The 26,286-nt window shown below is 41.5% G+C and overlaps 1 protein-coding gene across 2 annotated transcripts in view; it reads right to left on the bottom strand.

Annotated features, from left to right (window-relative positions):
• The window catches only part of elmo1 (engulfment and cell motility 1 (ced-12 homolog, C. elegans)), a 92,275-nt gene that overhangs the window by 42,911 nt on the left and 23,078 nt on the right, over positions 1 to 26,286 (bottom strand). For both annotated transcript variants that reach the window (XM_080044859.1, XM_080044860.1), the window contains exons 2-14: positions 19,632 to 19,785; positions 14,296 to 14,336; positions 14,005 to 14,077; positions 13,844 to 13,894; positions 12,351 to 12,520; positions 7,798 to 7,833; positions 6,066 to 6,165; positions 5,651 to 5,802; positions 5,403 to 5,481; positions 4,220 to 4,270; positions 3,607 to 3,729; positions 2,467 to 2,595; positions 182 to 286 (exon numbers count right to left, since the gene is read on the bottom strand). In XM_080044859.1, coding sequence (XP_079900985.1) covers positions 182 to 286; positions 2,467 to 2,595; positions 3,607 to 3,729; positions 4,220 to 4,270; positions 5,403 to 5,481; positions 5,651 to 5,802; positions 6,066 to 6,165; positions 7,798 to 7,833; positions 12,351 to 12,520; positions 13,844 to 13,894; positions 14,005 to 14,077; positions 14,296 to 14,336; positions 19,632 to 19,709 — 1,188 coding nt within the window. In that variant the 5' untranslated portion in view covers positions 19,710 to 19,785. The remainder of the gene's footprint in view (positions 1 to 181; positions 287 to 2,466; positions 2,596 to 3,606; positions 3,730 to 4,219; positions 4,271 to 5,402; positions 5,482 to 5,650; positions 5,803 to 6,065; positions 6,166 to 7,797; positions 7,834 to 12,350; positions 12,521 to 13,843; positions 13,895 to 14,004; positions 14,078 to 14,295; positions 14,337 to 19,631; positions 19,786 to 26,286) is intronic.

Here is a 26,286-nt window from a genome sequence, read left to right on the forward strand (position 1 = left end):
CGTGGTTGTTACAAAAGTGAATGAGCTGGAGGGAAGGAGATTTAGAAGGAAGAAGAGGTGAGGAGGAGATCCATAACACTATATAAATCTCTGAGCACTCGGTGCCTGTGTGTGTATGTGTGTGTGCACTGCGCACATGTGTTAGAATGTCTACATAATGAAAGTGTATGTACATGCTTACCCTGATGTAGGCGTCCTGGTGGTGCCTGGCAAAGTATAACATGTTATCCAGAGCCAGCATGCCTGGAGGAATCTGGGTGAAATCCACAGCTGGATTCACATGGTTCTGAGAAACACAAGAGGAGGAGGAGGGTAAACAATAACTCAAATACATACTGCCAAACCTCTCTCTAACTTTATTCTTCTGAATAATAATCCCGAGTTATGTTACAGAGAGGTAACACGGAGGCGCCCCTGACAACTTGAATTTCAACATTTAAATCATGATGATACATTTTAAAACAAAATATTTAATTTAATTTAGGTTAAGTAAAAAAGCACAGTAGTACATGACGAGTACATGCTTTTCTCAACGTTTCCCTGCCCAACTTTAACCTGTGAGGAAAAGACAAAAAACTGAAATTAAGAAACCTCTCACGCTAAATGAGTAAAAATGATTAGTTTTTATTTTGAATTCAAGTAGGACAACATCTCTTGGGGTAAAATGCCAAATGGAAAATGGGTTTTGAGGGCCATTTAAAGCAACAATCTACCATGTTCAGTTTTGTTAGTTTGTCCTGGGTTTCATTTGAATGGTTTTCAACAGTCAACTCTCCAGATGGCAAAGTGATTTTGAATATATTTTGTCAATTTGAAAGAACGCATTGATGCCACCAGTGGCTGTTTTTCTTATTTCATGGAACACTGACATTGAGATGCATGGTTTTCACTGAATGATCATTGAGTCCAGCAAATTCCAAGTCTGTGCAAATCGATTTTCAATGAAATGAACAGAGACTGATGGCTGCCTGTAAGGCTGTAAGGTAAATCAGTCGAAGAACTCACAGCAGGCTTTGCAAAATGGTCAGGAGGAAATTGAGTGTACACAATTTTTAGTTTCAGATAAAACCCCTTAAACCCAAATCTTAAAGAAACAAACCCAAAACTTTGCAATAACAAGCCTGTTTATCCAGCCTCTATACACTACCACCTCGCATAGCATCTAAATATTGCATGAGATATGCAGATGATGCTGTCTGTGCTGTCACAATCCATCATGCCTAATTCCTTACAGACATTGCAGAGAATTCCGTCGAGTAATGATTAAACCCATAGATAAACATGCAAACACATCAGCTCTGACGCTCAGCTTAGGTTTAAAAGGTGACACGGGGTGTTGAAGAGGAAAGTGACAGGAAGGAAAGCTGAAGATCAAAGAGAAATGGAGGACACTGAGATCTGGCTCATCAGTTTTGTAATTCTGTCTGACAGGAAGAAGACTTTAAAGCTTAAAAACATAAACAGGCACCCTGGCACAAGCGTATCTTTAAAAAAAAAAAGCCCTAATATGGACTTGTGGAAAATATTCCAGCATTATGCAACAATCCCTACTTAAAAATAGACCCAGAGGCATTAAAAGCAAACAAATCATCTCAGAAGTGATGAGATATATCTAGACAATAAAGGCTTGTGTTGGTATGTGTTTGTGGAAAGTAATGTTTGTGTGCCTGTGTGTATATGTGTGTCTGCAAGCTTTTTTTTTTTTTTAGCGTGGAAATCAGATTTAGGATTTTAGGGTGGGTTTTCTCCACCCTAGTGGAAACAAGGCAGTCCAATTGTCCTTATCTTTACTGAGCACACTGCAGTGGTAGGGTGGGTGAGGAAGAGCCCTGAAACAGCTCCGGGGTTACACTGAGCCACAGTTGGTTTAGTTCAAGTTCTTATGCTATAGTTAGACTACTGCATACAACACACACACACACAAGTATAATACATGATATAATGAATAATAGGACAAATAAGAAAGAACTAGGCTTAACACACATATTCACAGAGACAAAACATGTTCAAAACCACTGTTGGAAAGTATTTAAGTAAAGTACATTTACTTAACTACTATACCGTAATAAATTCATATTTAGGTCCTTTACTTAAACATGTCCTTTTAAACCGATTTTATATGTCATATATAAGAGGTTATCATTCCCATGGGCCATTTTTCTGCAGAACGAGTGCTTTTCCCAAACTTTACTTCTGAAACCATTTTTACTTAGGACACAACCATTGTTCAAAACCAATATTTCTGGGCATGTCCAGACAGATACACTTTTATCTGCAGATTTTGAAGTCACATCCAATTAACAGTCGCCCCGTGTGGACTAGTTTGTGTTTTCCCATCTGATATCATCCTCTTGCTCTCACACACACACACACACACACCCACACACACACACACACACACACACACACACACACACACACACACACACACACAGTTTATTTATGTGAAACACATTTCTGACTTACAATAAAGCCAAGCTTCTTGTAGTCGCGTGTGTACATGGACTTGCGTTTCTCGATGCTGCCACTGTTGTTGGGCTCACACTCCACATCGAATGCAATTCTCCGTAGCTCAAAGATGATGTCCCTCTGAGCCTGCACACAGAGAAAAGGATAATTAAATTGCTGCTCATATATCCCTCTGTTTTTCTTCCATTTACCATTTTATAATTTAAGAATGCTTCAGCCTCATCTGGGCATCGAGCAGCACCCAAGGCAATCTGGCCAACCGCCAAGTCTCTCAGCTGTTCTTTTTTTATATTACTTAGCCAACCTAAAATAGACGATTTTTTAAAACCTGGCAACATCAGGCCAAAACTGCTAACAAGTTGCTGAATAAAAGATGAATGATTGTTGTCTGCCAGCAACTGCATCATGCAAGGTTGCCCTGGTGTAGGAACCCTTTCCTTTTTCTTAAATAAAAGGATTTCTGAATGTTTTTTGTGCACCTGCTTAGTCAGAGGTTACTAGTGCACTGTAGGCTACAGCTAGACAGGCAAGTTCTGACTTGCTTACTATTCTGTCCTGCTGATGTTTAATTTTGAAAGATAGGTATGTTAATATTCTACATTTTCCTTCCTGCCAATTAATCCCAATAAAACAAGCGTTGTCTGTGTATATCCAAGGACTGACATCCATTGTCCCATTGAGCTCCATTGTTTTTTCAAAGACACACTGCATAACATGGTAAATAGACCATATCCCAACAAGTCCACAGGAGTGTTTAGAAAGTTGTAAAGTTTATATTTTTACTTGCTCCCTTTGACTACCAGTGTTTGAGCTAAGCTAACCTGGATGAGCAACCTTAGCCCATTTCTAAATCAAAAATGCTCGCAGAGTTACAGGAACGGTTTATGTCATCTTTTTTTGAGCCGGAGGAGTGAGGCAAAATGCTAAAAAATATAATTTTTTAACTTTTCCTCTAAGTAGCCTACTATTTTCTGTTTTGGGAACAATATTCATAACATTTAGATCCATCTTACCCCTCTAAGTAAGATACATGGACAAAACAATATTAATCAAACCCTCCTTTCCCTTTTTGGCATCCACCCCTTTCTTCCACCCCTACATCCATCCTTCCCTCCATTCATTCTCAGTCCCCCCCACCTGGTCCTGGGGATCCATCTTGGTCATCATGCGGTCTTCCAGCAGGTTGAAGGTGAGCACCTGCAGCACGTAAAGCTGGTGGGCCATCTCATCGTTAATGGGCGTGTTGCTCCGGATCACATTCTGTGCGAAGACAGCAGACAGTCAAACAGAGAAATGGAGAGATTGGTGGAAGTGTTAGATGTGCAGAAAGAAGGGAAAGGAGAGAGAGGACGGGTTTTGGGGGTCAAAGAGACAACATGGGGATTTATGGAGGAAGACGCTACGAGATAACAAAAGGAGAATAAGAGGATTTGCGAGTGAATGACGAGGATTAGAAAGCAGATCAGGGAACAGGAGAGGGAGAAATGTGATTTAACGCAAGAGAGAGAGAGGATGACGGACAGAATAGGGGGAACAGGTGTGAGAAAGAGAAAGTGCAGCAGATAACAACCAGAGAGCCGAGACAGAGGCACAAGTGACAGGTGTCATTTTCCTTTCTGATATCACTCCGCTGCAGAGGCACAAACCCCAAGAGAGATAAAGGGAGACAAAGACAGACAAAAAGGGAGACACAAAAGCAGAGGGGAACACACTGCAGAGGTGAAGAGGGGAAGGGTATAGGTAGACTTACACTGAGAATGATGGAGCGCAGCTGTTTCTGGGCAAGAATATGGGCCATCTCCTATTGGGGGAGAAAAAAAGGAGAGAAAGACAGAGATGTGTGAGAAAGATAAGGAGGAGACACAACAATATACCAAAAATATAAATACATTATTTTAAGGGTTTTCTACATTATAATGAGAAAATGAATGGTAGAGAAAGGAAAAACTGCCACTGCACACTGCAAAGTAAGCAGTGGTAGGCCGTGTAAAATAAGAAAGCCATCCCAAAAAAAGAAATTAATCTTAAGAAAAGGGGGGATACTAAATGCACTTACTGATGCCTTCTACAGTGCAAACTACAAAGTGTTCTAATCAAGCGTGCACTTACTGTCAGGGGACAATTTAGGATGTCCACAATGTGCTCATCAAACTACCAATCGTATGCAGTGAGGAAACAAAGTCAAAGACAGAGAGACAGAGAGAGGGCGAGTGAATGAATGTGGAAAGAAAAGAGAGTCTGCGGGGAGGTTAAAAAAAAATCATTTTCTGTCAATGGTGCAGCTTATGGAGGGATGTGCCATCTGTGAAAATCTGACCTGACAGCATGAACAGGTGCTGTCCCATAACATCACAATACAAAATGGGCTCTCGGCAGGAATGAAACTGCCTGCTATAAACTTATTATTACCACCCATGCCTGCACCCGGACAAGAGCAGACATTGATCAAGTATCTCCTAAAATAACTCAATATAAAAGTTGCTTAACGAACGACATGAATCTGATTTGAGCGGATACAAATTGCCTACATTAGCAAATCTGGCATCAGCAAAAGAATGACACAGCAACAGGGATCATGTGATTATCTACAGGACAATGCGTGACATAGGTCGAAGAGAGAGAGAGAGAGAGAGGAAGAGGAAGAGAGAGAGAGGAAGAGGAAGAGGAATGGAGATGAGTGGTGAAATGAGAGCAGGGCTTAGAAAAACGTCACTTCTGCAGATAGGAATGAGAAGAAAGATGCGTTTGGATTTTTTTCTTTTAAATCTTCTATTACACTATACCTTAGAGTTTTACATGACATATAGTTGACACAAAAATACACATAAAGCACACTGTTACACTAGAACACCGCTGATGTGATAACATGTCAATACACCATGTGAAGCTCTGTGCAGCATGAAAATGACACAGCATATGCAGCACAGCCTCACCTGTCTCTTCTCCTCGGGAGCTTTCAGGAAGAGAGCATTGATGACAGCTATAGTATAGGTCTGAATGTCTTGATCAGACCTGGGATTGGAAAATAGAAAAAAAGCAAGAGTATTCATTTTTATAAATAAGTAGCTCATTAAGCTTTTCCTTTGGGTTTGAAATGCATTTATCACAGTGCAAATTACAATGTTTTTTTGGTACAAATCAACATGAATTTTTACACTGTACAGTCTACTGATCCTCTTACCCCTGGAGATGTGGAATAAGCTGTCCAATGGTGATCTCTTGCGCCACCTTGTGGTACAGATCCTGACTGTTGAGCACCATGGATTCCAGGATGGCCAGGGAGCGCTGCAGCACAGCTGTGTCCATGGCCGATTTGTTCACATAGCCGGCAATCTGCAGGAAGAGACAGAGGTTTCATTTTTGGTTACAGCAACAGCTAATTCTGTGAGAAGAAGACATTTCTCCTACAAATGTGCATGTGTGTAGTATATATGCATGGACATATACAGTTGTGATCGATTATTAGTTCAAGGTTTACGTCTTTTAAAGTCTTTAAAGTTTTATGTCTTGAAACCCAAACTTGTTCAGGCAAACATATTGTGTAACAGCCGCATTATAAATATCTGCCCTGACAGTGAGACATTTTCTTGGCTGACCTTCTTGATAAAGGCCACAGAGAAAGTGTCCCAGGAGACGATGCCGTGGTCCATCAACTCCACAAAGGCGGTCAGAGTGAAGGACAGAAGGTCGCCAAAACTACAAACGGACACACACACACACACAGAGTCCATAGGAAACTTCTCTCAAGCAGATGGCTTGGGCCATTGTATAGCTGCACAGCCCAGATGGCTTGGAAAAATAATGAGGAATGATCGGTCAGCAGAGAGAGAGAGAGAGAGAGGAATGACGGCAGGAAGGAGAGGAGAGGGGACACAAGAGCATAAGTGTAATGCAGCGACCAGGCTCTTCTGAGAAAGACAGAAAAAAACAGACAGGTAGAGATGGGAAAGAGGTTTGCGACAGACAGACTGGCCTTGGAAAAAATAAAACAGGTGGCCGTCAGAAGGCTAGCAGAAGCAGGGCAGCACAGAGCGGTGTTATATCGGGAGCAGAAAGCTTCATAGCAGAGTAAAGTCATGCAGTTACACAAATCAGGAGAAAAAATAGATCACTCTGCAAGAGTCACAGGAGGCCAATGCAGGGAACACAATACACCAGATGTTATATCCAAAGACACATCACTGCTGGAAGGACTTAATGAACATTTAAAGATCATATTCAAATAGAAAAGTTTTAACCTGCACATAAACAAACGGTTGAATAGAGGGTTTTAAGTTATTTCGGCTATTTTTTGTGTCAACAAAATATTTGAATATACTGACCTCTACTGCTTAAGATTGGTATTGCAGTAATCACCCTGAAATGTCAAAAATGTATGCCCCATTCATGTCATCACTATTCTAGTTGCATTGTATCAAAGCAACATGAAAATACGTAAACCTACGGTGCTACAACCAAGATGACACGACTTAAAGTCTTAACTTTTCTCAAGAGAATCTGAGCAATGATTTGTTGATGCCGTTGTATTTTCTGTCATTTGTTTGCAGAGCTCAAAAGACTGTTTTGCACATAATATTGATGGTCAACATCAAATCAGCAAATAGAACCTAAAATGTTAGATACAGTATTTGCTTCCATGACAAACACAGACAGGCTATTAACAGAGAGCATCATGGGTGAGCATTGCTACATGGTAGATGATTAGAGAACAGTCAAATGAAAGATTAGTAACCCACAGCTGAAGGAGGAAAATGCTTTTGTAGATGCTAGTGCATTTAGATGACACACTTTGGTTAACTACCCAATGCAGATGTATGTAGAGTACCAACATAGAGTAAAAGTGAACCTTGTTGATGGAAGGATCATCTTCCTAACTAGTTATGTTGAAGAGAAAGTAACAAAAAGTACAAAAGTAGCTGAGTCGCTGGCACACATATCCCCACACCCTGAGCACCGTTTTTTAAAGAACACCAAGATTTAATTCAAGGTAAGCACAGACTAGAATTAAAAGCAAAACTACACACAGCTGTACTGCAAACCTTTAATTGCAAAGATGCATTGAATGTTAGAAATAAATCTTGGCCTTCTTTCAGCTTGCATTAAAGAAGTAGAAGTTTGTTAGGAGTCTGCTGCCCCAAACCACATGCAAGAAATGTAAGTGCCACACCGATTAGAAAATGAAGAACTGTAAGTGACTGCGTGATACATATAATATAGTTTCCCATAAGGCACTGGGGCCAGAGTCTCAATCATGCAGACTGTCAGCAGATTAGGAAGAGGACAGAGCCAATGACGTTACCCGGCCGGTAGGGGAGGGGAGGGGCTTACCAGGGCTTCATAATCTTCTGTAGTTTCTGATAGCGCCTGCAAAGATTTGAAAAACTTTGGTGTCAACAGTGGGAAACTAAAGAACCAAACCTTATAGTCTCAGCACAGAGCAGGGAACAATACACATCACAATATGGTGACGAGTGACCAGACTCCAAGCGATTGCAATCTATTACATCAAAAAATTATGACATCATTACATTATGAAAAGTAACCTGAAAATAAATGTCAAATTCAACATATCCGTTCACACAGCACGTAATGGTTGACACATTTAACCAAGAAGCTTGCTCATATTTAACATTTTACACATGCCAAGCAGTTGAAAACAGCTAAAAAACGTTTTGCTATAGAACCTGCAGCAAGCTTGAGATGAGATGACAATGTACATAAATGATCAAACATTTCATTAAAAATATGTGCACTGGGAAACAAATGTCTGCAACATTATAAACCCCACTGTTTTTGGGTATATATATATATATATATATATATATATATACAGTATCTCACAAAAGTGAGTACACCCCTCACATTTCTTTACATTTTTCTTTATATCTTTCCATGGGACAACATTGAATAAATGACACTTTGATACAATGTAAAGTAGTCAGTGTACAGCTTGTATAACAGTGTAAATTTACTGTCCCCTCAAAATAACTCGACACACAGCCATTAATGTCTAAACTGCTGGCAACAAAAGTGAGTACACCCCTTAGAAAAAATGTACAAATTGGGCCCAAAGTGTAAATATTTTGTGTGGCCACCATTATTTTCCAGCACTGCCTTAACCCTCTTGGGCATGTAGTTCACTAGAGCTTCACAGGTTGCAACTGGAACCCTCTTCCACCCATTTATGACAGCATCACAGAGCTGGTGGATATTAAAGACCTTGCGCTCCTCCACCTTCTGTTTGAGGATGCCCCAAAGATGCTCAATAGGGTTTAGGTCTGGAGACAGGCTTGGCCAGGCCATAACCTTTACCCTCAGCTTTTTTAGCAAGCCACTGGTCGTCTTGGAGGTGTGTTTGGGGTCGTTATCATGTTGCAATACCACCCTGCGGCCCAGTTTACGAAGGTTGAGTGCACGTGGTCAGCGTCGTACACAGAGGTTGGCTTTGGAAAATAGACGTATGAGTGCTGCCAGCATTGCTGAAGGGCTTGAAGGGGTGGGGGGTCAACCTGTCAGTGCTCAGACCATACGCCACACTCTGCATCATACTGGTCTGCATGGCTGTCATCCCAGAAGGAAGCCTATTCTAAAGATGATGCACAAGAAACCCCACAAAAAGTTTGCTGAAGACAAACAGACTACGGACATGGATTACTGCAACCATGTCCTGTGGTCTGATGAGACCAAAATACATTTATTTGGTTCAGATGGTGTTAAGAGTGTGGAGCGGCAACCAGGTGAGGAGTACAAAGACAAGTGTGTCTTGCCTAGAGTCAAGCATGGTGGTTGGAGTGTCATGGTCTGGGGCTGCATGAGTCCTGCCAGCACTGGGGATCTACAGTTCATTGAATTCTAACATGTACTGTGACATACTGAAGCAGAGCATGATCCCCTCCCTTCATAAACTGGGCCGCAGGGCAGTACTGCAACATGATAACGACCCCAAACACCCCTCCGAACGACCACTGGCTTGCTAAAGAAGCTGAGGGTAAAGGTTATGGACTGGCCAAGCATGTCTCCAGTCTTAAACCCTATTGAGCATCTTTGGGGCATCCTCAAACGGGAGATGGAGGAGCGCAAGGACTCTAATATCCACCAGCTCCTTGATGTCGTCATGAATGGGTAGAAGAGGGTTCCAGTTGCAACCTGTGAAGCTCTAGTGAACTACATGCCCAAGAGGGTTAAGGCAGTGCTAGAAAATAATGATGGCAAAACTAAATATTGACACTTTGGGCCCAATTTGGAAATTTTTTCTTAGGGGTGTACTCACTTTTGTTGCCAGCAGTTTAGACATTAATGGCTGTGTGTCGAGTTATTTTGAGGGGACAGTAAATTTACACTGTTATACAAGCTGTACACTGACTACTTGACATTGTATCAAAGTGTCATTTATTCAGTGTTGTCGCATGGAAATATATAATTAAATATTTGAAGAAAAGTTAGGGGTGTACTCACTTTTGTGAGATACTGTATATATATATATATATATATATATATATATATATATATATATATATATATATATATATATATATATATATATATATATATATATATTATATTAGAAATGAAATGCTGCAGAAATCAAATTAAACACAAATGAAGACACAGTAGGATTAATGAAGAAATAAACAGCTCAGCTGAAAAAGGCAGCTAAAAACTCATCCATCAATGCTCCTGTTACTGTTAGCACGTAAACAAGGGCACTTGTTTACAGTTTCTGGGTAATCTGATAATTCTTTTTAACCTCTTTTCTTTAACCTTTAAATAAACTGATTGATGTTGCACTGTGCATTCTGAACACCTTCTGCATTAACCAGTTGTTCCATGTTTTAGTCAGTAGAGGGCGATATCTCTCTTTGACAAGTGCAGCAGCAGCCTGCCAACTGATTTCCACACGCATACAGTAGCTACAGCATCAATGTCAGAAGTATTAGTTCACAGCACAGCTCTGCCCTCAAGAGTCTTCAGGCCTCAGCCTCTTGAATAATTGCAGTTAACTAAATTGTTTGGCAGGCACTCTAATGAGTGTGTGCGCTTGTGTTGTGTATGTATCAGACACTGATACCTATCTGCGTTGTCTGTGTTTCATAAGCCTCTCTCTCTCTCGCTCTCTCCCTCTCTCATACTGAATAACTGATGTGACGGTAATTTACACAGCCAGAAGCAGAAGAGTGGAGTCAACATCGGTGTCTTAGAGAGGGCTCCTTGCAGTAAGATAAAACAGTGTCAAATATTTGCTAATTTGAACATCACATGCAGATAAAGGAGAAGAGGTTTCACATAGTGAAAAGAGAGTGTAAAGCCAGAGGCACTGCGGTTGCCTCATGCTCAGAAATAGCAGATCATTAGGTGGACTCTGCTGAGAAGAAAATAATTAAAGTATCTGACCGGAATTCAACTCTTTATGTGCATTCTGTAGAAAAAGATCAGGGGCATGAATGGAGAGATCGTTCAGATTAAAAGCACTGAAGTGTCCATCATTGTTGGCTTGTGTCCTCTAAATGTTTTACTCTGCTGTACTAAGAGCATATTTGATCTTGTGTGAGCATGCCTTTACAACATGAATGTATTTTGAACCAATTACCGGCATCCTCATGCAAGCAAGCAATTCCACAACCTTCTTTTTCTCTCGCTGGTTAAAAAAAACGGATGAATAATGAGAAATGCAAGAGGCAGAAAACGAGTGTGTCCCGGTCGGCTGGCTGCTGCTTCCCTTCCTGCCAGTTTGCATGTGTGTGAGGGTTTTTACTCTGGTCTAAGCCTTGCACACACACACACACACACACACACACACACACACACACACACACACACACACACACACACACACACACACACACACACACACACACACACACACACACACACACACACACACACACACACACACACACACACACACACACACACACACACACACACACACACACACACACACACACACACACACACACACACACACACACACACACACACACACACACACACACAGCTGCGAAATTCCACCTCAGCAAAAAAATGTCCTCGTTTTAACCTTCAGTGCAGACGGTCTCCACGGCCCCGCCTGCACTTCACCAGCATATACTCAGTGTGTTTTTGGATCTGCTGAAGAGTCAGAAACCAGTGCAGCGCTCTGGTCATGTGTGATCTCCCCATCACGGTCAACAGAGGCGAACAGTAGCTCCAGGACATGTTCTTCACAAGCCAGTTACTCTCTTCTCAGCAGTAACACACTTGGATGACAACTTTAGGGTGTGTAGATGTTATCTGTGGCTTAGTGCCCTAGGCTCTACTGGAACCAGGCTTACTCACATATTGTGCAACCACAGAGGAATGATAACAGAAGGAACTGTGATTAGACAAGTTAGCTACTGTACTGATGTTGTTGTTTCCACTGCACACCCTTTCGCTTGCCACAGCAGCAGGTTTTGTTTTTTAGTAGCTAGACAGGACAAACTTTGCCATTCATCACTCATATAACCACTTGCATGCATGGCTGTGCTGTATATAATGATTTTCACAACCAAGCCTGATAATGACACATCTATCCAGTGGGGCCTGAACTACAATCACTTCCCACATCAAAAGACATCGACAACCAAGGGCTCGCCATAACACCTGAGGCAAAAGCATAACTCCAGCCTAATACAATGACTTGTGGAGAGTTACTGAACTCAGAGGAAGGCCAGTAGGCTGCTTTGAACTCAAACAATCAGAATACACAGTGCAACTCCAAAAGGCTCCAAAGATTTCCACTGATCTAAAACCTGTACATGTGATCCCAGAATCATAAAATAAACAATGTTTTGGTTGGATCAGTCCAATATCAAACCCACATATGAAACCACAGGGGATTTTTCCTCGGACAATGGACTTACTCAGTCCCACTCTCCACCATCTGAGTGAGCAGGGAGATGCCGTCCAGGTTGATGAACTCCTGGGCGAAGGTGATGTCCCGTGATGCGTTGGCCAGGTCCTTCAGAGACTCTAGCTTGGCGTCCATGCTGGATGACTGGATCCGTTCATGAAGCTGGACTGCAGTCTGGTACTAGAGTGGGCAGAGGAGAATGATGCATTGGTGTCAGAAGGTAAAAAGACACACATACTGTAGGGGAGACCGGGGTAAGTAGGCACACTTTTGGGCACCCTTAGCTCAGTTGGTAGGGCGTCCCCCCCATGGGCCTCGGGAAGCAGCAGACCCGGGTTCAATTCCAGCCCGCGGTCGTTCTCTCCATGTCACTCCCCTCTCTGCCCCATTTCAACTCTGTCTCTACTCTCTACACTATCAATAAAGCATAGAAATGCCAAAAAAATATGTTTATAAAAAAAAAAAGTAGGCACACTTTCTACTCATCACCTAAACATTTTTCAATAGTCATTCCTACATTAAATTGAAGCTTAAGGTGTTGGCTTGAAATGTGAACCACCCACTTTTTCTAACTTATTGTAATAAAGAAGAAATGTACCATCAAAGACTAGGATACACACATTCACTATCTGAGTTACAGTGATGGCAAATGTAGGGTCTGCTCACTAACTAAGCAGAGATTGTGTGCCCACTGGTTGCACATACAACACTTCTCCCTTACCTCCCCTGAACGGGTGCTGGAGAGAACGTTTCCATACAAACCAAACACAAAATATCCTCTTCATCTGATGAAGATTCCTCCTCCTGTCTCTTTGTCTTCTGTTTCTTCTTCCCCAGCTGGGTTGGAGTGCACTGGGGTGCAGTAGCCTTGGCAACTGGTCTAGTTTGGGATGCACTGGGTCGTTTTTACTTTGTTGCCCTTTTTCTCTTTTGCATGCAAGCTGCCTTTCCTGCTCTATTCTCTCCTTCTCTGGGGTGTCAGTGAGGATACAGCTTGACATTTTCTTTTGTTATTGGGTTCCTTTCCTGGCTGCACCCTTTGGATAACATGCAACAACCAACCCCCCAAAAAATGTGACGACTGACGACCAACCCCAACTGGAATTTCTTGCTAGCATCACGGCCAACAACCATCTGACAACTAATTAGCTTGCCAAAAACAATCTAAACTATAGCTTACCCTTCACACTTTTTTAGGGTAACACGTGTTTTGTTATAAACCCATTGTGTAAAAGCCTCGAAGAAAAATACTGAGAAGCTAAATATTTTCAATTTTACATGAAAAACACTAACAGTCCTCTCACCTCAAATTCAGCAGTCTAACTCCAAGGAAGACTATGTAGGTGACCTCTGATCCCAGTTGTGGATATTTACATACCAAAATTTAACAGACAGCACCTTCTGGTTCCGAGATATAACGATTGTGACAACCTACCCGTGTGACATATTACCCCGTTCTCCCCTATGATATATCAGAGACTGTCATTGGTTGATAAAACTTACAGGAGAAGTGGTCAGGCGCAGAATTGAGCCATTCTTAATGTCGTTGCGGTTCTGGGGAGATTTACCAAGATAAAAGCAGACGTTAGTAAGTACTGAGCACTTGGGACATGTTTTTTTTACTTTGGATACTGACGCCTGGAGTTGAAAACAGTCAACCAAACCTTTTCTGTGATGTAGAAATTTGTCGCATCGGCAATCTGCAGAGCAAAGTTTTCATGGTTCCCCAAAGACCACCTAAAAGCCATTGGATTGAGTGAAAAAAAAACATTGCATAATTGGTATCAAAAATGGAGAACTTCTTGTGTAGAATACCGCTTATTTGATTGAAGTGTGGAGACAGACAGAGAGGGAACCCCTGCAAAAAGCCCTAAGACAATTGTTTTTTAAAGCCCCCCAGAAAAGGCATGCATATGTTCACAGAAACTCAGGGAAAAAAGCCAATGCAGACTTACCCCTCGCACACTTCTTTTATGATGGCTGACAGAGGCTTTTTCTGTGGAGAAAGGCAAAACTACATTTAGTCCACGGTCCAAGCTTGAGATCCTGAAACAACAGTCAACTCAGACTGACCTGCAATTATTTTACTGTATATCACAGGACAGACAAAATGACACGCCTGTATTTAGCTGACCGCGTCTGTTGCACCATTTCATTCATTATACGTGATTTTCTGCCTCAGAGAGGTTAAAAATAACTAATTACCAATAACTGTTCCACAATAAGTGTACATAGCTAAATAACAAATGATAAGTTAAAAAAATACACAGATATTTTTATTGATTAAACTATTCTGAGGCTGGATGCACTTTTTTAATATCAGTGCCAATATGATACCGAGTTGTGGGTACAAAATCCGAAAACAAAACTTGTTTTTTTTAAATGGAATATGATGTTTTAATCTTTTTTCTATTTAATAATGTCAAACTTCTCATGCTGCTGTGTTACATAAAGAGCCTTGCCTTTAATCATTTCTCAAAGTTAGAAAAATGTCTGGATTTTATCGAAAAAAATATTTGATACAAGACTAAAGGGCACAACTATTAATACTTGACTCTTAATGCAACGGACAAACATTGGCCGTCCAGCTGGCATAATTATTAGTTCATCAAATATTTCCTTACCTAAATCAATCCTTATTTAACACTGAGGCATTGAGAAGCTATTAAAAAAAATAGTTAAAATATTATTATATAAAAACACAAAAAACATAGCTGTGGAGCCGTTTGAAAGAAATAAGCATTTAGAAGACATAATGGGGAATCTAGTATGCAGCATTTTTGGACCCTGAATTTGTTTAAATACTTTTCTGTGAGTCCTCCAACCTTCTGTCTGAAGGTTCTAAAATTGTAGTTATCTGCTTCACTCAAGTAAAAGTTCTGAATGCAGATTACATTCCAGTCTTATCCACCAGTAAGAGCAAAGAGAGTGTTTTCAAAGATGGTTAAGGAGTCACTGCACCAAACAGTCATTTAAAAATGGACAGACATGAGCATGTGCACAACATCACACACAGCTATTTAGTGAGCATCCGTATATAACGGATAATGTGATGGTTGTTGCTTCTTTGGGGTTTACCCCGAGCAGAGAGAGAGAGAGAGAGAGAAAGAGAGAGAGAGGCTGCTTCAAAGAACACCAGTGATTATGAATTAAAGGGAAAAGATAATGCTAGATAATGTGACGGGGAAAGAAAAGCAGAGGGCTGACGGAGGGAGGGGACGGCCTTTTATGTGAACAAAAGGGAAGAACGGAAGATAAAGAAAAAGTGAGAAATACACAAATTTAATTAGATGAAAGGAAAGGAAAACAACAGCAAGTGCAGGCAAGGGGAGAGTGGATGATAATGGTTAGAGAGAGTGGATGTTGAACAGGGATTGGAGTAATATGGGGAACTGGCAAAATGCAAATGTAGTAATATAAGGATTGTGTGTGCAGAGTGCCAGTAAGTATCTGCTTGCCTCCCCACTGCAGTCATCCTAAAGGCTCTCTGGGACTTGCAGAATGCTGCCAGAATACAGTGAACAACGTACAGACACAAAACATACCGTACACAAATGTCCAAAAATACTATTCATTTCAAGAAGGTTTCTGTGGGTTTCAGTGAAATCGTATATCAGAAAAATTTAAAACATAATTAGGCTTAACAAAGCTTTACATAAACGGCACTTCCATCTTTTTACTGTAAAATATTGGGTATTTCTTAGTTCCACTGTATCTTTATGAGGAAATTATTAATGTGCTCAATCAAAGAATTAGCATCGGCTTGCAATATTTCAAAATACTTTTAACCACTTGTGCATTGCTCGGAGCAATTCCTTCTCTCATACACGATCAAAGCCTTTTCAAGTTTTAAATTATATCATAAATAATGAATTCATTGACAGTTGTGGATATTTAATATGTCTAAAGAAGGTAATAATATATTATCCATGTGCAACACTATAAGCAATTAAGCATAGCTCTCTTAGCAAAACACTTTTGTATTACTGCTGCAAACTTTAAATTTTTTTCTTATGTAAGGCTAATTTTATATTCCATCTGTTCTTTCCAGTTGTATTCTTCAACACAAAAATGTCTGATCTGGTATATCATCAAGTGCTACTGCTGAGCATCCACATGTGCTTTCTCCCCTAGCCTTTAAAATAAAGAAGTTTGTGTCTCTTGAGATGGTCCTTCAAGTCTGAATCGTACCTCAAATGAGATTTAACTTGTTTAACATAGACTTTATAGCAGCGAACTATGAATATTATCATACACAGCTTGTTTTTCATTTATCATTAATTTGTCTTGGTTTTAATTTTTTAAATCTGCAAATGAATTAATAAATACATCAAGAATATTTCCCCCAAATAATCCCTTCCACAGCTCTTTTCTCTTCTCTTATTCCGTCTGAACCTTTTATCGTATAATTCCCTCTAAAGAAAATAAATAAATAAATACAGGTTTCTTTACCCTGCCCTTTCATCTTCCATGAGTTACTCCACCCCCACCATCCTATCTACAGTACTCTTCCCCTACTCCATCACATGTCCCTCTCTGAACCCCCACTACATTTACCTCTCCCTTACTATAAGCTCCATTCCCCTGCATCACTGTAGTGAGTCCATTAATAAGGAGTACTTCACAAGTGTCACACCTGGAACATAAGTATTATACTGTACATCTTGTGCAATTTGAATAGAAGCGTAAAACATACATTACATTAAATTATGTTTATGTGATTCTATAGCATCCGTCAGCTCTTGAGATCCTGTTATCCGACACAAGTAACTCATTTCAAACTGGGAAGATAACAAATCAACAATTAATCTCATCCTTTCTGAGGTCATTCAGTTACACAACAAGTAGCCTTCACCAGCTAGGGCCGCAGCATTGTCTGCTAAATAATTACAGACAATGCTGTAATTATTTACACTCGCCAATGATACATTTGAAGGAATCCTTTCACACTTTTTAAACATCTTATTTTGCTCCTTTTATAGATTCATAATGTATGCACTACAATTTCTCCTAATAAGACCATACACATTTAAAAGTAATAATATTCTCTTATGCCTATGGGGCATAAAATATAAAATATATTTGAGGGAAAACAGGAATCACATGGTGATTCCTGCACACACACACACACACACACACACACACACACACACACACACACACACACACACACACACACACACACACACACACACACACACACACACACACACACACACACACACACACACACACACACACACACACACACACACACACACACACACACACACACACACACACACACACACACACACACACACACACACACACACACACACACACACACACACACACACACACAGATGCACCTAAACCAACTCTCAAACTCACACTGCAGAGGAGCTTACACAAACACTGTCTTTGAGATGTACACACACACACACACACACTCGTTGCCACAAAATACACCCACACAAAATTTCACTTATGCAGAGTTGTACCCACGTTAATAAACAATAAAAATTCACACACACAAATTCCTATCTAAACCAACACACAGACACTTTCTCTGGGTCTCATGACAGCAGCTGAAGCCCACTTCCCACAGCATGACTCAGACAGCCATATGCTGCAGCAGGGTCTATTGTATAAAGGAGAGTGCATAGGGAGGAGGAAGATGCAGGCGTAGATGCTGGAGGACAGGAGAGGAGGAGGAGGCACAGTTTTACAGTTACAACAAAAGAGCGGGGGGACAGTGAGGGGGACAGGAGAGAAAGCAGAGAAAGACAAGGAGGAGGAGGAAACAGATAGCAGGAACAAGAGAAAGATGACAGAGACAGATAAGGGAGTCAGAGAAAAGCGGAGGAAAGGGGAGGAGAAGAGGCAGCTTTAAGAAGTACAGACCAAAGAAGGACCAAACTGCAAACCGCAAGAGCTCTGCAGAAAAAGGGCTCATCATATACAAACCCTATTTCCCTGAAATCAACACTTATGTGCTTTAAGGACCTCGTGGCAAACAGGAGCACATGTACTCTGTAGTTCAATATTTCATTCAGTTGTTAATCCATTGAGAAGGGCAATTGTGGCTCCAGTTGCCACGGGTGACTCATAGCTTGTTCAATCGTTAGCCCATCTGTGAGTCACACCAACACAAAACAGGCCATTTACACACTGTATACAGTATGTGTAATCAAAACAACGTGAACATGTCATCCCTCCCCTACACATGAGATAGTCATTGTTTGTGCTTATCATTTCATTAGCATGTTATCGACTGTGTGTTAGACCCAGTTGAACGCTGACATACAGTTTAGCCTCTTATATGTGGATTCATATTCGAGCCTTGTACCAGCACACATGCTTTCCCTTAGAAGCCACAGATAAGGCAGCCTGCATCATGATTTTAACACTAGAAATTGTGCTTCATCGTAAAACAAAAACAACCCTTGAATTGTTGAAATTGTCAAAAATGTTTACCTTGATTTACAGCAGCCACATTATGTCATTATGTAAATCAGTGACATTTGTGGTGACGCACCGAAGGAGTCTGATAGCATTTTAACAAATCCCCCATTGATTTTAATCTAGGTTTAGCTTTGACACCTGCAGTTGTGGTGGTGTTACAAATTGACGTGTCTGTTCGCTCACAAATGATCTTTGGCTGAGTGCAGACATCTGGTTGCAGGAATCTAGTTAAACCAGACAAGATCAATAATTGTTATTTTAATCATTACATAATTAACTTCAGCTGATAAAACGTCCGCCTGTGTCATTCTACCAGGCCTAAGCGACAATCAGGAAAAGAATAAGGGCGCACTCACACTAGCCCATCTGTTCCGTGCCCGATTCTAGATCGTTTGGCTAGTGTGAGCACGCCATCCGTATTCCAGCACGGAACACTTCCTTGGCCAAGGAACGCTTGGGAGAGGTGTGCCCGGGCACGGAACAGGCTGTGTCTCCTGTTAAGCATCTTTAATTAAGGAACTTCTTTTGGGTAACAAATTCAATTGTAGGAACAATGCCAAAAATGATCGGGCCCTGATCGCATCCGCCCACTCCCTCCAGACATGCACACACCGCCACACATTTAAAAACTAGTATGTATACACAACAGCAGATTACTGTACAACACTGTGTTCAGACAAAACATGCCGCTCGTGAATGGGGTTCAAATCTGAAAGGTGAGTGTCAACACAGACAAAGCATTTGCCAGCTTTTCCGGATGCTACATTTTGGTCTCTGTGGATCTAAACGGCAGGGATTTATGTTGGTGATGAGTTTTGCTATTGTGCCTAGACAGTACACCTACCTGGTCTATCTCCATGAGCTTGGGGAAGGCCCCTGGCCACTCAATGGCCACCTTGACGATGTCTGCCGGCGGCGGCATGGCTGAAGGGAGGGGCGGTGTGGGTCACGCTGCCTCACACCTCTGTCACTACTACTGAAGGCAGCTCATCCAAAACCTGCAGGACAACAGTGAGGAGAGGGAGAAGTAAGAGAAAGAGGAGGAAGGAAAGATGAGGGGAGAAATACAGAAAAAAGGGCACATTAGTCAAGAAATAGGTCTAGTTATTTATGTTAATGTTTGCCTGCATTAGCCTCCTCTAAATTCAAGTGAATGTTAAATATGACAAATAAGAAAGGTCAACAATGGCTGTGCTGAAAAATACAAATAAGACATAAGTGGGGGCAGCACTCTGACTAACTAACTTCACATCAGCAGTACAAGTAGCACACACAAACACACAGGCTGTAAATATCATCATACCCCAGAACCATGTCAGGTTAGGTTTCCTATAGCTGCAATGCACAGGAGTCATCAGCGCTAGTACAAAGACCACAGCTGCAAAAGCTTCCATCTCGAGAAATTAGCCCACAGCTAGAACACACTCCCCTGTTTGTGTCACGGTTGACCTCAAAAACTGAGCACTCTATGCAAATTCTTGCAGACAGACACCGGCACTTAATATCGCATTCATATTCACATTTCGACTTCTATCACCCACTCACACAAACTAGAGCAGTCAAATACTTTTTATTGTTGGTCCTGTGTGATGACTTGTTTTTCCCAGCTCTTGCCTAATTTCAAATTTTGACACACAGAACAATTGGACGTGCCAATGGGGAAGATACACTCAAGAGTTTAATTCAAATCAAAGTTTAACTGCTAATGAGGTCACTCACAGCAAAACACAGCAGAAAAACACAAACCACCCTACAGCATTTTGCTGTGTCTTCCACTGTGACGTTTGAGATTCCCTTTAGACATTTTCACAGCAATACTACTGCACAAGTACCACCACTTTGAGAGATAAAGCAACTCCATCTCTCTTTCACTGAAAAAAGGGTAGGAAAGTAACAGCCCTTTTTTTTGCGTCATAATGGCTAGTAGCAAGCATGCAAGACTCAACATCTTAAGCAGATAACTACTACAAAGCTTTTTCTTCTGCTTAATGGGATAGTCCTACAACTTAACACATAAAAGATAGGTTAAAGCTGGGGTATATGATTTCTGATTGGTCAAAGTTAACATAAGCTGTACACTTTGACCAATCAGAGCGAGGCTCCGATTCTCTGTTCTTATTGGCTGTTGGGACTGTCCATTCACTTTGGCACGACTTTGTTGGTGTAGAGCGTATCAGGGAGGGACCATAGGGGAGGGATCAAAGAGAACAAGTGGAGCAGTTGAGGTATTTTAATTAGAATCTCTATCCCAAGTGCCATTTTCTCCCCAAATCCTCCACCCCAGCTTTAAGTTAAGTTACTTTATTAGTCAATGGTAACATTAAAATAAAAATGTGTCTTTCCGTATATCCCCTCTCAAGTTACCACACTTCGGAGGGGGTCAGAGCGCAGAGAGCCGTTTTGGGGTTAAGTGTTTAGCTCAAGGACACAATGGTAGAGACGGTGGGCACCGTAGACAAAATACCAGCCACTACTAGTTATACAACTAAAGTCAATCCAAATCAAGGTCTTCAATCAATACTTGGGGAAAGTAAAAAAAAAAAAGTGAGACCAAGGCCATGGAAAAAGCGGGGAAAGGGATTTACAGAGTGAAAAAGTAACATGCACTAGTTTGACATTCAGTTTCCTGTGAGCCACTGATATAAATAAGAGCTCATGATCTGTGTCTTTAACTGGTCAAAACCTGATTGAAATACACAAGCAGATTCCAGGTGCGCCGAGATCGTTTATCGGCGTCTCTTGCAGATTCATGACCCTGCGCTGCACACCATATGCACCCTGGACCATATGCATAGCAACAAGCACACCAAAACCAACTCCTCTTTCATGAACAGATGCACACACGCACACAAATATTGTACATGTAGTCATTGCTGGCTCCTCTCTGGATTCTGTCCCTGGTCACACAAAGTAAAAAGGCAGCCGGATTGACCTGAAACCCAGTGGCTTTCCGAAATAAGCCAGTTAGACAGTCAAATCACAGTCACCCCGAAGCACACATGGGTAGCTGCAGTGCCGGGTAAAGCCACTTCTCGTGCTCGCAGGGAGTCTAATGAAACCACCACTGCACAGCTATCAAGTGGAAAATGTGCCAAAGATATCCCAAAAATATATCACGACTGGGGAAGGCATCAATCATTTATATTCCTTTGCCTGTCGAGAAAGGTTGCATCATCGTAGTTCCTGGTGAAAAAGCCTGTTTACATATTTTATTCAATCCATAATGTAAAATGGGCACGGATGAATTCCCCAGGAGAAAACTACTGAGCAGAGTAGTGCGAGTGTTGTTGATATATATAAAGCATTGGGCAGGAACACATGCAGCATAGTGAGTGAGCGGTGAGATGTACTGTATGGCACTATGCACAAACACTGTGTTCATGTCCATTGATACATACAGCACTGAATGAGTATTGGTTTGAGTTATTAACTTAAGGATAATTTACGTAACGAGACTGGCCTGGCGCTGTGTGTGAGTCACCCCATAATGATCCACATGGCCTTTATCCAAGGGGCCCGTTTCCATGGCAGCCGTTGCATCAATAGCTGGAGATGTGGATGCATCTTTCTTTCCCAAAGCGTGTCATATTCAAGTCACTTTTGTCACAACACCTCAAGCATGACTCAGTCCAGCCCTCCGCTTTGAATTCCACCGCTGAAATATGAACGAGCATGTCCATTGTGAGATTAGAGTGGTTTTCCCATGTGTACATGTTAAATACTTACTGAGATACTGTGCCTTGCAGCTGTGTATCTATCCGCTTCCCTCCACCTCTCCCTCATTGTAACCTTATGCAGAGGCCATCAATGAGTAGTGTATAGAGCAAAATGGAAGGCTCACACAACGTACATGTAAACATCTGGATAGGCACAATCCTGCACATGTTACGCTCAATAGGCTTACTGATTAAACATACGTGTGTAATTTACAGATCTGCAGCATCAGCCTTTTTATTCTATGTTAAGAAATGTGTCACCTTACCCTACATGTGCCCAGAATGTGTGAATGAGTTTTAAGCTGCATTCCAATAGTAGTTGCACTTCCCCTCGTTCATTTACCCTCAGCCCTTGGTATGACGTAACAGCATACGTTGCACGGAGGGAACTTGGAGTGCGGAGGGAGACTGGGCGGGGGAGGAGCGGAGGATTTAAATGGCACCCACTTGCCCATGTACTCGCAATGGACCGTCAGTTACATAGGTAGTTCTGAATGCAAATAATACAGAATTATAACATTCTGCTAAGGTAGCCTATATTGCAGAAAGCCATTTCCATAGCATAACAAACATTGAATTTCGACACGGTAACTCAGATTATCAAGATATTGTTACTTAGGCCTACACATGTAAATTGTTTGCTCCGACATATTCTCATATTTATGTTAGTTTCAACCAAAAACATTAGTTTTAAATAGTCCTATAATTGGCAGCCATCGGTGTTATAGCAGCAATGTGTAAACTTCAATACATTCACTGGATTGTTCCTATGGAAATAGGATAGCCTAATTGAGGCGTTTTGGAATATATTTATATATATATTTGTCCTGCAGGTGGCCGCGATGTCCCTAAAAGCATACAGTCTACCTGAAAATAAAAGGAGAAGAAGAAGAAGACGAACCGCAATGCACTGTGGGTGATATCCACCTCGGAGTGACCATGGATGTTCACTCGATCACTCAGCCCTCCGAGGGTCTACGTATATCACGAAGTTCACTTCAGTTTCCAGACAATTGGAACGACACTTAAGATGGCGGTGGGGATTCCCCCAAGGGCAAGTCCCTAGGGAAAGTACCTAGGGAAAGTGAACGAGGGTATGTTGAACGGGTATTGGAACGCAGGGTTATTCTACAGACAATAGCGTGTTAATCATCGATCATGCTTCTCAATGCCGACTGAGTCCATAGGGAAGCAGTCAATGAAAGCTATAAAGCTGCCACTATTGCTCTTGCTATAGAAACGTGGCTCTAGGGATTAAAATGTCAGTCTTTTGGTGGGATTCCTATGAAGCTCTTAACATGTTTCCCTCACAATGAATTGTTAGAACTCCAGTGATCTTCTGACTTTTCCTCTAGTGCCACTGTGCGTTTGACATTTGAGGTTGAGTGAAATATCTCCACAGCTACCGGGTGTATTGTTGAGAAGAATGGGTTCAGACTGTCCGTGTGTCTTCTCTATACATTTTATCTCCGATTTGACAAGAAATGTGAGCAGAAACATGTTCAAACAGGTTTAACATTCAGGTGGGAATAGCCAATTTGGAATTGAAAACAAAGGAAAACTATAAAGTGAATACCCACAAGGTCTGTTTTTTTTAACTTAAAGCCACTACGAGTAACTTTTTTCTGAAATCTGCAACCAATACGAATATGTGACCATAGAGCCTGCATGCACAAACCGAAAATCGGACTGGGTGTGCGACCAGACCAAATGCAGTAATAAAAACTATATAAAAACGTCTTTCTTTGCACTGATGGTCTCGTTTGCTGTTAAAGGTAATTTATGACTATCAGAGGAAACATGTTTTAAAGATATTTAAATGTTACTCGTAGTGGCTTTAAGCCAGGCCAATACATGGTCTTGGATGATGCCCTCGGAAAATATTACTTAATACTCGTTGATATAGCAGAATCTGAATTTGTTTGCAGATGAGTAACGTGGAACTGTAATACAGAAACTCCAAAGATATGTTTGAGGTCATTTACAAGTAGTGACGCCCTCACCTGAGAGGCACTGACAATTTTATTTTCTTAACTGTAAAATGTCCACAACGCTTTAAATTTAAAGCACTGTGAGTGATTATTACCAATATTGTGGGATCACCCCTTTTTTGTTTTTAACTCCAGATAAACTGGTTTTAGATAATCTTCTTAAACTGACCTTTGTTTACAGCTCGTCTGACTGTCTGACAAGCGTATCGTTCTGACTGAGGATTTGTTTTTTACAGAAAAGACAGCAAGTGTGTGTTTTTGTGTGTGTGTATTCCGAGCACCTTATCATCATCATCTTCCGAGAACTATAGATGACTCAGAGAGATGGACGGCTTTGAGGCTTATTGATTGGAGAGAGAGAGAGACAGACACACACACACACACACCTCATTGCTGACAGCCACAGTAAATCATTGGAAATGGTCTCAAATGTAATTGAGAGACACAGCAGTTCAACACACCAGCAGTGCTACAAAAAAACTCATCAGATCAACATTTTTTTTTTACTCTGCTCAAGGGAACAAGGTTTCACACTGGGACCACTCAGGTGGTGTGTTTGTGTGTTGTCCTCATAAGTGTTTACTGTAGCCTGGGGGAGCTGTGTATCAAATCCCAATCTGTCACTCTGGCATCTCATCTCAAACTCCTTACAGTGTAAATGGTACCTTGTTATCGACGCTAGCTGCTGTCAGAGCTCATCACATCAGAGCAGGTGATTTGCTTCAACCTGGTTTAGTTGGGTGTGAGTGAGTGTGTGTTTATTTTCTGCTGTGCCAAAGGGTTTAAACAGGCTAACGGTACACTGAGCTCACTCCATCTTTGTTTATATTTGCAGCAGAACACTCAGTCCCTTTTATTTCAGGATCTGACCCCCGCTACCTTCCTTCCTCTCCCATTCTCTTTATCTGTCTTCATTCTAATCTCTACCACATTGGAGTTTTCATGCTTTCATCAAGCGCTCCTCTTTTGCTTGCCAAGTCTCTTCATTCTATATTTTGCAGAATTTGCCCAAAAGGAACAAAAACCAGGCAATGAGATACATTAGACAAACTGCACTCTCTATTTTTTATCATCCACTTGACACACATTTATAATCCATTCATTAATGTAACATGTAATAACACGCTGCCAAAACCATCAAACCACCACACGTTTAACTGGGCTCCAGTCCAGCACGGTATTGTAGTTTGTGAATGTAGTACGTGTGTGTGTCTGCAGTTAATCTGTCTTCAAGCTCTCACCCACCTGCGGTAACCGGAGAGGCTTGTGCCGCTGCTGGTGTTACATTGGCCAAAGATTCTAGTCGGGATTAGCTACGAGAAGAGCGGAGCAACAACTAAATCTCACGTTACCCTCGCAAACCTGTGATCTGATCTGCTGCCAGAGGTCGAAATGAAGGGAACAAAACCATCAATAAAGAGGGAGGGGGAGAGATGGTAGGAGGAAAGGAACCAGAGAAGGAGAGAGAAGGCCTGTGATTTGTTGGGCAGCAGAGCAGTGCCGGGTTTCACCTCAATAATTCATAATGTGTAACATGAGGGTCGCATCGTCTGTAGGAGGGAAGCAAGCAGAAAGAGGGGAATTGAAGGTGAGAACGTGAACATGAGCAGACAGATAGGGAGGGAGGGAGGGAGGGAGGGAGGGAGGGAGGGAGGGAGAGGTTATAGAGATTAAAGCAAGGTGGACACAGACAGTAAAACACACAAACAAATGACTTAAAAAGGGAATAAGGTCATTTTTATACACCAGAATTAGAAAGCATGACGGACAGAGGAAAAGAGACAAAGGGGTT

The sequence above is a fragment of the Ammodytes marinus genome (assembly GCF_949987685.1).
Source record: "Ammodytes marinus genome assembly, chromosome: 17".
NCBI classification, from domain to species: Eukaryota; Metazoa; Chordata; class Actinopteri; order Uranoscopiformes; family Ammodytidae; genus Ammodytes; species Ammodytes marinus.